Source organism: Triturus cristatus, chromosome 4_1, assembly GCF_964204655.1.
Source record: "Triturus cristatus chromosome 4_1, aTriCri1.1, whole genome shotgun sequence".
NCBI classification, from domain to species: domain Eukaryota; kingdom Metazoa; phylum Chordata; class Amphibia; order Caudata; family Salamandridae; genus Triturus; species Triturus cristatus.
In genome coordinates, this window is record NC_140585.1 from 917,182,629 (window position 1) to 917,197,360 (window position 14,732).

The window sequence follows — 14,732 nt, forward strand, 5'->3', positions numbered from 1 at the left end:
TATATATATACTTAAAAAACCATAGGTTTCACACATATTATAATTAGCTGGACATTTCACTCGTAAAAAAACAATGAAATTCCCCCGTTATAGTTAGTGCAGGCAACTATAACTCACGCGACCGCAATCCTCTGCTGATGATGTCAGATATTACATCACTGTATTTAGACACTTATTTACCCATGTCTTCTTCCATTAATCTTTAGCTATACATATATTACAAATATTTATTTTTCATAAAGACACATATGTCATCAGTGATGTAATATCTGACGTCATCAGCAGAGGATTGCGGTCGCGTAAGTTATAGTTGCCTGCACTAACTATAACGGGGGAATTTCATTGGTTTTTTACGAGTGAAATGTCCAGCTAACTATAACATGTGTGAAACCTATGGTTTTTTAAGTGAGTTTGCAAGGTTTTTTAAATGCTAATTCGTAACTATAACGTGTGTGAAACCTATAGTTTTTTCAGTGAATTTGTACGGTTTTTTAAATGCTAAGTTATGTATTTATTTATTTATTTTTCAGGTTTTTCACCGTGCGCGCGCTGTGGGCGCTCGGTGCGCTTCACGCACGAGCACCCACGGATCGGCGTGCGCGCAAGGTGCGCGCACCTCGCGATTTTTTAAAGACAAAAAAAAATTGATTTTTTGGGCACTTGGGGTTCCTTCTGTGACCCTCTGACCAAGGCTAGGGGGTCAGGAACTGTCCACTCTGCCCCCTTTTCAAGTTCTCCACCTTTTATTTTAACCCCCTCAGACTGCGAGAGACAAAATGGCGGTCGACACTTCCTGGTTTCGACCGATTCGAATGTTTACCGACATCTAACAACCAATCAGAATTGCGCTCGCGCACGGTGCGCGCGTATAGATATTGATATGCTTTTAAATGCTATTTTCTCAGGATATACTGAACAGATTTACACCAGACATGCAAAAGGCACTTCCTTGACCTTATGGCTACCTCTCTGCCAAATTTCACGTAATTCTGTTCAGCCGTTCGGGCTGTAGCTGCGACTAAAGGTCCTATGGAAAAATGCATGGGGAAAACGCGTTTTGGGACCCCCCCTTTTTCTCAGCCCCCACTTGACGAATCACCCCGAGACTTTCAGGGTAGGAGCTGAACGGAGCACCCCATTAGTTTTGAAAATTTTGCGAGGATTCGTCAACCGGCGCCAAAGTTATTCAAAATAGAATTTTGAGATTTCCTATGGAAACTAGGTTGTAACTATAACTATCTACTGGCGACCGCCAGTAGATAATATATATATATATATATATATTTAAGAAAGGAACTCGGTAGCATCCCCCACCAAGGTATCCACGGCACCAAGGAAGTCCACGGCAAGGTCAGTTAATATCGTTTATTTAATCTACTTCACCAAGTGCACAACAACACTTGTATATATATATATATATACACACACACACACACACACATCTTGGGTTTGCAGCCCCCTCATCCAATTCATCACATAGCTAGGAACGCCCTTGACATGTCTTGGCTAAAGGGGAGGGCTGTGCATTGGTGTTGTAGGTAGGGCTGTCATTGGGACTATCTAGTGGTTGCTACACAAGAACTGCGCATCTCATGAACTAAAACAAACTACCTGCTGTCCCCTTTCCAGAGCAATATATTATAGCAGAGCTGCTCATTCAGGTGTGGGTTGGGACTGGTGGTAGAGCCTTGCTTTAGGCATCACTGAGACCCCTTGACTTAGGTTAATGCCGATGTAGGGGTTCCATCATTTCTTCCTGCCCCCCACATCCATGTTAGGAGCATTTTCCAATGAGATGGAGAAGCTTCTGGCTCTACTAACTGGTCTTGAAACCGCTGGGAAAATCCTATGCTCTGTGTGTTGAGGACAGACTCTGAGGCAAATGCAGGAGGTACTGCCCCAAGTGACAACATTGCACTGGCACACGGGAATGAGCCATGGAGGGCATTCACCGCACACACTCATGTTATTGGTTGCCCACGTACCACAGCTGGCGCAAACAATACTGGTCCCATCCCCTCTAGCAGCAGCGAAAAGATGAGCCAATGACACTGAGTTTTTCCAAGACAGGGATATCGTTTGGGGTGATTGTTTTATCTGTTGCTCTGTCAGGGTGATAGCAGTTGGTTTGTAACTTGCGCCACACCTTATACAATGCCCAGATAGACAAAACGAAGCCTGTGCTATAGGCCTTCGGCTTTAGAACATTTCCAATGACTGTTGGGCAATTATTCTTATTAGCGCCTCTCTTTTAGTCGGAAAGTTTCTCAGCCAATCAAAGTGCTTGGAATGCTGACACGCACTAATGTTGTTTGTCTGAACACTCAGGAGTGGGGTTATGAAACCGGGGCAGGAGCCATGCTTATTTGCCAGTGTTTGTTAAAAATGTGAATCGCCTTATTGACCAGATGCAGCTGGGCGTTAATAGCTGTTAATTTCTCCTAACTATGTGCCCTGCCTTTGGCTCATAATTGTGGAGTAAATAACAGCAGTAAACTTCCTATACAGATGGTGTTATCACTGTTATCGCCCTAATCAGGGGGTAACAGTGCCATCCTTCAACTCTTTTCTATGTCTGGGTTTCTTTTTCAGCTACATCCCAGAAGGCCTCCAGTGCTCCTGCGGCCCAGACTGGTACACAGTGGGCACCAAGTACAACAGCGAGACCTACACCTGGTTCCTCTTCATCTTCTGCTTCATCATACCTCTCTCTCTCATCTGCTTCTGCTACTCTCAACTCCTGGGAGCCCTTCGAGCTGTGAGTACTCACACCATGCATGGATCCAGTGGGAAGTGCATGCTAAAGTCGGTAACCAAGAGAACACAAACGTGTGGGACATTAACATTTTTAAACTTCGGTGATATGTCGTGTTGTTATTTTCCGACACATTATACTGTTTATAATATTCGGTCAAGGCACCAATGTAACTTCAGAGTCACAGGTTCAAATCTGGCAAGAATGACTCAGTCTTTAATCCTTCCTAGGTCAAGAACATGAATAGTGATTTATTTTGGGTAATAAACATTTGTAAATATGTGCATATGTAGAGCACAAACATGAAACCATTTGGTTAAAAGGGCCATATGGTAGACAAGTAAATATGTAATCCGACCTTGGGGGGGGGGGGCAAAAAAAATAGAGGCTTACCTTTCCTGCCAGCCGCCGCGATCTTCTGCTCCCGCGTCGTGCTGCTCCTCTGCTCCCGTCCAGGACCTGCAATTCCCATGAGCACAGGCTCCCAGACCCCACGCAATCCCAACGCTTCTCTCATGCTATTACTCCCAGCATGAGAGACGCGCTGAGATTGGGCAGAGCGAGCCGGTTTTACACTCCAGCAGGGACTGGGAGCCTGTGCCCCTGAGCACTGCGGATATCTCCAAGAAACAACCTGGAGTTATCCAAGTGCGCATGTCAGTTTGGCCGGCCGTCAGTGCCTAACACACCTCCTCCGCCTACTGCTGACACTGCGGCATGCCCCCCCTCCCTCCCTCGCACTAGACTCCTGAATGGAAGCGAAGTAAAATCGTTGTATTGTCATTTTATTTTTCTTCTATCTGCTGCATTTCAGCAGTGGGGCGACGCTCCTTCGCCATTGTGGAGGAGCCACCCTTCTATTAGGTGTCCCAAAAACTTTGTGAAGCTAACCCACAAAACAAGAACCAGAAGAGGCTGCTGCAAAACATACATGAATTCTTGAAATAAAAAAAAAAAGAGAAAAACTGTTTACGCAGTGATTCTGCACAATGAATCAAAAACAAGCTGTAATACCGAGATATTCTAGCCCATGAGTCAGCAAGGGAGAACAAAAGTACGTAGTGTTGCCTAGGTTGCAGTTATGCAACTCTGTACTTGATGGATCACTAGATCTTACCCAAGGATGTTGTTATTCCCCTGTTTGACATTCAGTACACGTCTTCTGCAAGAAGAATGCCGGCTTCAGAGGAAATACTTCATTATGACAGTGACATGGAGGAAGCCTTTGTCGCCGGCCCCGACATGCCAAAGTCACAGAGGCTTCCATAAACCAACTATTCCCTTCAGATTTAACCTACCAGTCAAAAACAAGGATTCAGGAGTACCTTGCCCTTAGGGGGTCCCTCAAGGCATTCTTCTCTTTTAAGTGCTCGTCTTTCACAAGTTTTTTTATTTCATTGTACTGTGCTTTTGTTGCTGTCAATGTTTTTTGGTGGTTAGTCATGAGTATGTTTCCAGTGGCAAGAAGGCACTTAAGTATGCTTGAGCAAAATTTTTAATTTCTGTAATTACGCATTACTCTTGTGATGTGAAATTACCGAAATACATCAATCACACCATTTTAAGCAATTAAGAGTAACTTGGGGAAAATTCCTACCCCAGGAGCACAGGAACAACAAACCTAGAGAGAGTGAGCGACTGCTGCCTACTGCTTTCGTGTCCTCCAGCCCATTTTGGATGTGAGGGTGCATTTTGCACTAAGAAAACAGAGCTAAATGCTGGATTACGCTTCTTACATAATTACATTCCATTATGATTAATTTGGTGGTAATTACGCTACAGAAAGTTACATCAATTATGCCCACCTCCTGTGAAAAGAATGATTTATTTGCCTTTTCCGTTGGAGATATCGTCACCGCACTCAATGTCTTGTGTAATCTGATGAGGTTTCTTATCCTGTAAAGTTTGAAAGTTTATTTAAATTTGATATAGACCTCGACTGAGGTCAACAAATATACACACAATTTTAAAACATTTAACAAAGAACTCATATCATCACTTTAAACATGTATGATGTTAAATCCATTCATCATAGCTTTTTAAGACGACTTTAGCTCAAATCTATTTAAGAGTTATAGCACTTAGAGCATTTTCATTCGTCCGGTGGTACTTATTTCAAGATTTAGATAGACCTTATAAAAAAATAAGGTTGGATCTGTTATAGATAGGTCATAAAATCAGCTTTGGATATTTAGAAATTAAAAATCATTAGCATCATAAACTTTAAAACAGCTTTAAAGAAATCTTTGTCAAAATTATACAGTTGGCAACAGACAAATACATCCGGTGGCAATTTACAGAGATTGATTAAGCTTTGTACAGAAGGGACATTATATCAGATTCTAATAGGCCTTAGATACCTCCTCCTGGCTTCTACTAAAGTTGGATTTAGGCAAACCGCTAATACATGAGTTAGATCTTGCATTCCTCCCTTACACAATCACAGAGCCCTGTTGAATTTTCAGAATGATTCCACTTTGCTGTATGTTCATTCAGAGTGAGGATTTCCAACCTCAATAAGAAAATACAGGGGCGAATCCTGTGATCTAATAGAAAATACCCTGTATGACTCGTATATCCAAGGTTTCTTTGTTTGTGATGTTAATAAAAACATTTTATTTTAAATAAATTATGCCCACCTCAATACCTGAGGTGTTTTGGCACTTTAAAAAACCTCAGACAATCAATCAATCTTTAGGTGGGGCAACCCAGTCCTGGGAAAATCCAAACAAAGAGGCTTCTTTTCTTCAGACAATGAGTAGAGATAAAAAGGCTGGTGACGCTGTCTCATGTGCACAGTGAAACCTTAAAAGAACTTTGGGCCGGAGCACCGCATCTGAACTCAAAACCAATGCATGTTGTTTAACATCTGTACCATCTATCTGCATAAAACCGATACTAGCTCTCCCAACCTCCTAGCCGATGTTAGTACAACCAGAAAAACAATTTTCTTCATCAAGTAATCAACATTCACATGCTCTAAAGCCTCAAAGGGATGGATTTGATGGATAAACAGAATAAGAGGCAAACCTGAAGCCAGTACTTGTGGCCGTCGTTGTGGGCGAACAATCCCAAAACGCCTTAAAAGATGGATCACTAGCACCTCATGTTTCCGAACCTTCTCTGTACCACAATTCCCTAAGTGCTTTCATGGCTGTCCACCTAATCCAGAGAGTCGGAAATGACGCCACTAGAGCAAAACTGTCCTGCAAGAAATGCAACACGATGCAACCAGTGTCCAGAACTGATGATAAATCTCCATGAACATCTCAGAACACAAGGTCAGGTCCTGCGAGAGAGGAAACACCCAACTTAATTTACCAGCTTGGGTGGTCCGTACTCCTTGGATGTTAGTCAGCCTCAGTGCCACGTTGCAAACATGAATAGCAGGGTTGTGGAACGTATATTCTTTGTATGAAGTTGGAATCTGACTCCATTGTTGCCCCACTTTTTTTCCTGGTGTTTTGCTGGTTTTCGACTTAATATGGCTGGGATCCTGCTATTCAGGACCCCAGTCTATCTGCTTTCTCCCTAAAACTGATTGCATGTACTTTAGGTACACCACAGATTGGATTCTGGGGTACCCTTATAAGTCCCTATTATATGGTATGCTATATACCCAGGGCATAGGTACCCCAGAGGCCTACCAGGGGCTGCAGCATGTATTGTGCCGCCCCTGGGAAGCCATTCAAAATGACACAACGGGTCTGCTACAGAAGCCTGTGTAAGGTGGTGTATGCACCTCTTACTCAGATATAGGCTCCCCAAATCTATCCATATCACTGCACATATAAACCTATCAGTCACCCCTAAGGCAGGCCTTATCAATCCTGAAGGCAGGGTGCTGGGTTTTATGTGAGAGGGTGCCCATGCATGAGCAGAGCCCCTCTGCAGTCTTCGGAACCTTTATTCCGGGGTTGCTTGTGATGCAGCCAAACCATATATTCTTAAGTGCATTATAACCTTGCGGTAAATGCTAACTTTGGAATGGCTGCATGGAAACATGTTGTGTTTGGTGTCAAACACCTTGGAATCATACCTCCCCACCAGTAACTGGTAAGGGAGGTATGATTCCACCCTACTAGAGGGAGAAACATGACAGCACCGGTACACCCGGTACCAGCTTCACAGACCCTGGCATCACAAAATGGATGCTGCCAGCTACAGACACAAGTCTGCTCTCCTTCTGCTGGACGAAACTCTGGCAGGGGAGGCCTGGACAATAGGTTTCCTGTCACAGGGAGGTGTGACCACCTCCCAGACAGGTTTTAGTGTATTGGGGCTGGGTGGGTGCACTCCAAGAGTGCTTTGATGTCTGCACTGGGGGCACCTTTGGTGTCCCTGTGCAAAGTCCAGCTCAAACCGGTTGCACGGGCACTCAGCCCCTGCTCTGGCGCGAAACTGGACAAAGGATATGGATGTAGCTACCCTTCTGTCCTGACCCTCCCATAGGTGGGTCCCCAGAGTTTTTCCCACCCCTTCCTTGGGTAGAAAGTAGGAACCCTGACTACAGGACTTTAGATTTACCTGGACGAAACTCTGCTACAGAATCCCATACTTCTACTAGCTATACAACGTTGGATGACTGATGAATCTCCCTTAGAGTAAAGGAGTTACTCCCCTAAAAGCCAGGCATCAAAGACGCATCTGTCCGGTTTGCATCTACGCAGCTCCTGAAGGACTCCGAAGACTTTGCAACACAGGAGGTGGGTTTCCAAGCTTCCCCGAGGCCGATCAGTGCTCTCAGCAACTCTGAGATCAAAAGCCCTCGTGGGGACCGTGCAGCCGAACCCATGGACACAGCGCACATTTGCAGCAGCATATACTTCTTGGCGATCCCTGAGGCTGTGCTTTAGGCTACTTGTAGTCCAGATCCCGAGCAGTGATTCCACTGAAAATTGCTGGTCGACACTCCTCGAGTGACCGGTGGGCTGGAATCTAGTGGTTCCGCTCGAGGTCCCTTTGCGATCATTTGTCCTTCGACTTGTGGGTCCCTGAGAAGGGTACTTTGACTTTCAACGGGCTTACCTGGTTGCTCCAGACATGGCCTGACTCTCCATCGCTTGGGGAGTCCACAGGACTTTGCTGGTCCACACCAAAGCCGTTTTACTCTCACTGCGTGGGTTGCGATTGCCAAGGCTTGTTGGTCTCCAATCCGGACACCGACCCCCCCCCCAGCACTCGACATCCTTCATGGGACAGCCCGCCTGCAGACTGTGGTCGACATTGACACTTCCTGGTCTCTGTGGCAGTGGAGTCAAGCTTCACCTCAACGCACCTGAAACACCCAACATCGGTGGGCATTCATCTATCGTGCCCCCGGTCACTGGCAAGTGAACCAGACTCTGTCCCCTCTGCTCTCAGGTTCTTCACATCTTCGATCCAGGCTTGGATCACACCGGACACTTTTCCTTTCCACGGCAGCAGCACTTTGCAGCAACTCTCCATTGACGACATCGAAGATTCCCAACACCATTTGACACCTATGCACCCAGCTTCCCTGGGTTAGGTAACATGAGTACTCCGGTGCTCACATGGGTGCTGGCCTTAGAACCTTCTAATTCTGAAAGGATTTGCTCCAAGTCCTCTCCTAAGTGTCCTTAAACTCTAACATTCCAACCGCGACTTTCCCATAGGATTGTACCAGAGCTTGCGACTGTGTTCTCACTCTGCACGCGTCCCCCGTGGGTTCCCTGTGTCACTACCTTGGATGGTTCCTTGGGGTCCCAGCGATTCAACGTACTCCAGGCATTGTGTCTAGTCAAGTTGTGGTTCTTATACCACTTTCTTAATATATGGTTTGGTCTCCCCCTGGGGCCATTGTATATTGTGCTATTTACTGTCGTTATAGAATTGTATTATTGTGTACCTTGCTCTGTAATCTCATAAAGATGTTACTATAGAGTGTTTAGAAATAAATACATATATTTTATATATATAGACCTTGTGTTGTTCTCCTTTCATTTAGTTATTCAAGAGGATATAATCTGGTAAACCAAGCTGCTTTACACTCCTTCAAGATTTAGAGGGAAGGCTGCTCTCCATAGCTTTCAATAAAGGTTGTCTTAAACCTAATCATCAATAATGGTTGTTTGGACTGGTGCAAGGTGCCCACTATAACTAGTGGACAGCATATACCAGGCCAACTTCTCACAGTCTTGGTACTACAAGTCTCAAAAATACATAAGGCTAGAAAAAGTGGCAGATCTTTTCTAGCTTCAAAATTGTGGAATAGCTTCCTTCTAGCCTTCCACAAGGCCCCGACGATATCTGTGTTCAGGAAGAAATGTAAAACTTTCGTTTCCATTGATTCTCACTAATGCTCTGCCACAAGGTTACAATCTTGCTGAGTGCCGGGACACTTCTCTGAAGCAATTGTGCACCTAACAAGTGGTTTACCATTACTACAACTCTAACAGTTTAAAACACTAAATAAACTCTTGCCTCTCTGCCCATCTCTCCACCCGATTCTGCAATTTAACAGGTGAGTCTATTTCCTCCTTCAACCATGGACGCCAATGTGGGGTTGTTCACAGTAGCAGCTCACCACTCTGGCTAGCCATTAAGTACCACCAGCAGTGTCCCTTCTACAGGTGACTTAGGGGTCATAAATATAGCAGCAGGAACAGAAAGTAAACAACGCTTTGGAATCCTTGCCTTGGCCTATCGCCTCAGAAGTGAAAAGGAGACTGTTCAGGGGCTATGAGTGGGACAAGAGGTCTACTCTAAGCTTGCCGAAGAGCGAGTGATGCCACTTCAACTACCCCAGGCAACCTCTACGTGTTAAACATGTGACTGTTGACTGCTGGGGTCCCAGAGAGCAGACCATATACTCTTCAGTGCTGCCCCGCTTGGGAGAGATGGTGGGAAATCATCACAGTACCTCTGATGAAAGCCGAAACCCAGTAGGAGCTCTTTCAACGTCCAATCCCAGTCTCAGAAAAGACAGGAAATTGGCAATAAGGATTGTGGGGAAAAGGTCTGGAGTACAGCTCTGGGAATGAGAGGGTTATAAAAAAAAGTTTTTTATTGCTTCACTCTGTGTAAAGGTTTCTGGGTGGGAGTCGGGTGTACCACAAATTGGGTGGACTGTGAGAAGGAAGAAGTGCATGGAGGTGATGTAGTTTTACACAAAGCATGGATCTTGGTAGGACCTCACTGTCTAATGAATAAGGGAGCTAGACATTGCATGGGTTCAGCTAGTCCTGAATACCATCTGATTTCCTGCAGGTGGCAGCCCAGCAGCAAGAGTCTGCCACCACCCAAAAGGCAGAGCGCGAAGTGACGCGCATGGTGGTCGTTATGGTGGTGTCGTTCTGCATGTGCTATGTTCCTTATGCAGCCATGGCCATGTACATGGTGAACAATCGTAACCATGGGTTGGATCTGCGGCTCGTCACCATCCCCGCCTTCTTCTCCAAGAGCGCCTGTGTGTACAACCCCATCATTTACTCCTTCATGAACAAACAGGTAAGAGCCAGGCTTAGGCTAAGGGCAGAGTTGAGACAGCATAATAGTGAAACAGCAGGATTTTTTACATTTATTGCTTTCTCTTTCAATGGGTACATGCTAAACACTGTACTCTTTTATTTTGGTGGAGACCCACATCACATACCATTGAAATTTAGCAGTTATAATAGTTCCCTTATATTTGTATGTTTAAAACGGCTATTCAGCCCCAGAGCGCTCCTTATACCAGACCTAAAACTTCTTCCATGTTGTCAGCCCCTATACCTGAGCTTTCAAGACGGTCTTCAGAGCACATGTAGATACAAATGAAGTATTTATTTTTCTTCTGTTTAGTTTCGTGCTTGCATCATGGAAACTGTGTGCGGGACCCCTATAACAGACGAGTCAGATGTATCTAGTTCGAGCAATAAAACCGAAGTTTCATCCGTCTCCAGTAGCCAGGTCAGCCCTAACTAAGACCAGACCACGTGACCTCACCACCGCTGATCCACCCAGGACACTGGACGCCCATCAGGGTGCAAGGTCAGCGAGGGATGGTGCTCGTCAAACATCTGGACCACAACTGGATCATGGTGCACTACTGTGCGTTTCATTGCTCTGCGCACATTGCATGGAACTAGCCAAGGAACTGAGGTGCTAACTTGAGCAGAGGGCTGCAGAAGTTGGTAACCAATGTCATGCCCATGTGAATCCTAATGTCCCCCCATTTTCTGCCTACTTAATTATCCTAATTGGGTATCCAACTGGGTACAAGACCTCATAGATTAAATTTTTGTAAATTTACAACATTTCTCAGTGCAGCACTGTGAGATTAAATCTTTGCACCTATTGTAGGTATTTGTGTATCCTGACACTATATAATGTTGTTTTCTCTCTCTTTCTGGGTAACTGTGTCTAGAGAGTTTGTAAATATTACCGGAATACAGGTGTTATTAGTGGACTTTAACTCACATTGGCAATAAAGTACTTTTTATACAATATACAGAGTCCAACATTTTATAGGGTTCATGTTAAACTCCGTAACTCACAGCAATGATGCCATTTGAATTATAGAAAAAAAAGTATGACTGTGACATAAATCCAGTGTTTTCAAATTTTTAAATCACTGCCATTTGTGAAAAAAATGCCCAGCAAACACATACATATTTTTTAACCTAATTACCTGGAAAGAATTGTAGATTTACCTTGCATGGCCTGAATGGAAACCTTAGTATTGGTGTAGCTTGAAGAATAAAGCAAATTAAGTAGCACAACTGCTACCATTAAGTGTTCATCTATTTATTTCTCTTTTTTGTACTGGTTATTATTAAGGCGGGTGAAGTTGTTTTATTTATGTTGTGATTCGCATGTGACCTGCTTTCATGACTCAAAGGACCCCCTCCTTTTGCGAGTTTCTCATTTTACCAGGTTGGAAATATAATCTGACTGCAAAATGGCGCTACAGCACGCGCATGCGCATAGTTTCATTGACAGGTGGTTGGAACGCGAGGTTCGAGTGAAAAGGCTGCTGTACCGGAACACAGGGGTCAACACGGAAGTACCACAGAGGATGAAGGAAGTGCAGGTATCAGTAGTGTTCTAAGATGTTGATCTTCTGGTCACACTGGTGGGTGGACAGACTCTGCAACTGCAAAAGCATACAGCTTCAGTCTGGTAGCCCCTGGCAATGATGCGACGAAGTCCCATGTGGGGAGGAGGAGGATAAGGGAAGGAGGAAGCAGAGGAATGATGAGAGGTGCAGCAGTTAGTATGTTGACAATGGCGTTTGCACTGAAATAGGGGTTTAGTTAATGGAGAAAGTTGTTTTCCAACAGGACATTGGTGACACCTACCAAGCAGATGTGGATTCTGGGATGAAAATAGGCAAAGCTGCTTCTGGCTGAAATACCAATGGTGCTGTGCAAAGCAGGGAAACGTGGCTGTCTGCAAAGCAATGGTGCTTTACTTACTGGAGCATTGAGTTTCTGGCATGACATTGGCACTGTACGTACCTGGTAATGTGAATTCTGGTATGCCAATGCTTGTTTACATACCACTAGAATGCATCTTCTGGTATGACAGTGGTGTTGTACATGCCAAGGCAATGTAGAAAGTGCCATTGCAAGATGTGTGGTTTGCACTGTAATGTAAACAGTGCATCAGTATCTGTACTCTAGAGCATGAGATAACATGCAACACCAGCCCTTGCACCCTGAGCAGCCTCTTGGCAAAAAGAGCTGTCTCCTGCCCAAATGAAAAGCACCGAGCTTGCTACTCAACAGGGATGACCCAGGATTTGTTGACAGACTGGGTTGTTTAGCATCATGCTATTAGCAGCTCTGAAAACTTTTAGTAGGCTCTTAAGAGGCTCACGAACAGTGACAGGCGTTATGCCCTGATAGAGAACAAATGTTATGTCCTGATAGAGAAAACACGCTGGCATGGTTTCTTTGCACTAGATTTTTAGGTCTCACCTGGTGTTAGCAGCGCGCATGCGCTGCCCTCGCCATGCGAGAGCTTCTTGGAATCAATACGGATTCCGAAGCTTTCAGAGGCGGACTTGAAGCCCCACCCATCTTTTTCATTCGCTGGCGTCATCCTCCATGCAAAACACTGGCTCGCGATTGAAAAGGAGGCTTCCTAGTCCCTCCTGGTTACCCTCCTGTCCACTTTTAGCCCCGCCCACCAGGACTGGATGTTTTACTTGCAGCGTTACACATTTGGCATTGCATACTCAGTGAGAACTATTTTATTTCAGACGCTCAGCAGCCCCATCGGTGGCCGGCTGCGGTGATTGTGTGGCTCACTGTCCGGAGTTGCGCTGTGAGCGTCTGTTCTTGTTTTAGGGTGTTTTTTTCTCGTTTGTGTGTGTGTGTGTGTGGCGCTTTTTAAATGTCTTCTGCTGAATCCATTTGTTCATGCAGAACGGGGCTTTATAAAAATGTGTCTCAGAGGAGACGGAGCACTACGTTCAGTGTTTCTGCAACATGCCCACTAACAGCTTGTGTCTTTGCCCCGACTACAATGTGTCTTCACCAGATAAGGCCAAGGCCTCTAACTCGTCCCGGTAAAGATAAGCTGTCCCGACTCCTTGCACAAAAGCAGTCTGCTAAGAGTAACTTTTGTGCATGTGTGACTTGACCTCAACAGTGGCGTCTGCTGATTCTCTGGGAGTTCAGCCTTGGGATAATGCACTGGCATCTCTCAGCCGTCTTGCAGTTGTTCCCACTGCTTGAAGAAAGCCAAATGAAGATACATGGTTGCAGTGTTTTCCACAGAAGTCCCTGTCCCACTCGGCCTGAGATGAAACATTTTATGTGCCAAGTCATCCCTTCCCTCGCGCACGGCTGGCCCTATTAGACGCCGCTTTAGCGGCTGAGTTCGTCTGGCGGAGGGTTATTGATGGAATAAGCAGATTTGTGACTCTGAACCCGGGCTCAGGGCACCCTTTCAAGGTTAAATACTCATGAACCCAGCACGGAGCATTGATTGAAGGGGGTTCACTTACATGGGGTCACTCGGTCTACCCGGAGAAGGGAATTTTCCTACATTGCACCGCGACGGTTATCTTTCAAGGATACAAGCTACCTATTGATTTTGTGTGGATTTTCATTTATCCTCTTCAGTTACGAGGTATCGGGGGATGCCTACGGGACTGGCGGGATGAGGTTCTTGTCCTGCTGGACTAACTGCGGTGTGTGTGACTGTGTGTGTGTGCCTGTGTGTATGTGTGTGCCTGTGTGTATGTGCGTGCCTGTGTGTATGTGCGCGCCTGTGTGAGTGGGCGCCTGTGTTTGTGCGCGCTTATGTCTGTGTGCGCGCTTATGTCTGTGTGCGCGCCTGTTTGCCTGTGTGTGCGTGTGCATGTGCTTCTTTCACTGATGAATGCATGGTATCGGTGCTGAGGCGATGTCCCTCTGGCATACGCTGGTAGAACAGCTTGCAGACCTGCTTGCTCTTGGGGTGTTTTCTTGGGATCTAGAAGGCAAAGCATGTAACCAGTACTCGTTGAATGAAGAGGATGTCTTGTGTTTGGAGTGTGCTGACATTAGTTCCTTCACTATGTTCTTAGGGGTCCATAGTGCCAAGACTTGTCACCCTATACTTGGGACAGATCTGCCTTACCTCGTCTCTGTTGCCACTCTTCTTTGCACCCTTAGTTCATGTTTATTCTGTCCTGATGTCCCTCTGTGTCACAATCTTTGTCCCTGGTCTCCTGTTTCCTTGTATCGGCTATTGCACCACAGTCCTGGAAGTAGGTAAAGTAAACGGCTTGAGGAACTGACGGGGCTCTGCTGAGTGGAGAAATCCAGTGCAGGTGGGGAAAAAGCGGTTGATAAAGTCCACCGTGCTGTTCGGATGGCTGCTTTCTGAGAGGATCTTGTTAAAAGTGAGGAATCTGTGGGGCTGCCTGTACTGAGAGATTATGGCATCCTCTGGGCGGAGTCACAACGCTGCCTGCTGCTAATCGATCAGAATTAGCGTGATTAAGGAATTGAAAACAGGAAAGTGACTAGTATGTGCATTA

The 14,732-nt window shown here is 45.5% G+C and overlaps 1 protein-coding gene across 1 annotated transcript in view; it reads left to right on the top strand.

Moving 5' to 3' along the window:
* Positions 1–11,479, top strand: part of OPN1SW (opsin 1, short wave sensitive) — a 29,570-nt gene extending 18,091 nt beyond the window's left edge. The window contains exons 3-5 of the mRNA XM_085650663.1: positions 2,593–2,758; positions 9,986–10,225; positions 10,559–11,479. Of these exons, the coding sequence (XP_085506789.1) occupies positions 2,593–2,758; positions 9,986–10,225; positions 10,559–10,681 (529 nt within the window). The 3' untranslated portion in view covers positions 10,682–11,479. The remainder of the gene's footprint in view (positions 1–2,592; positions 2,759–9,985; positions 10,226–10,558) is intronic.
* Positions 11,480–14,732: the final 3,253 nt, after the last annotated feature.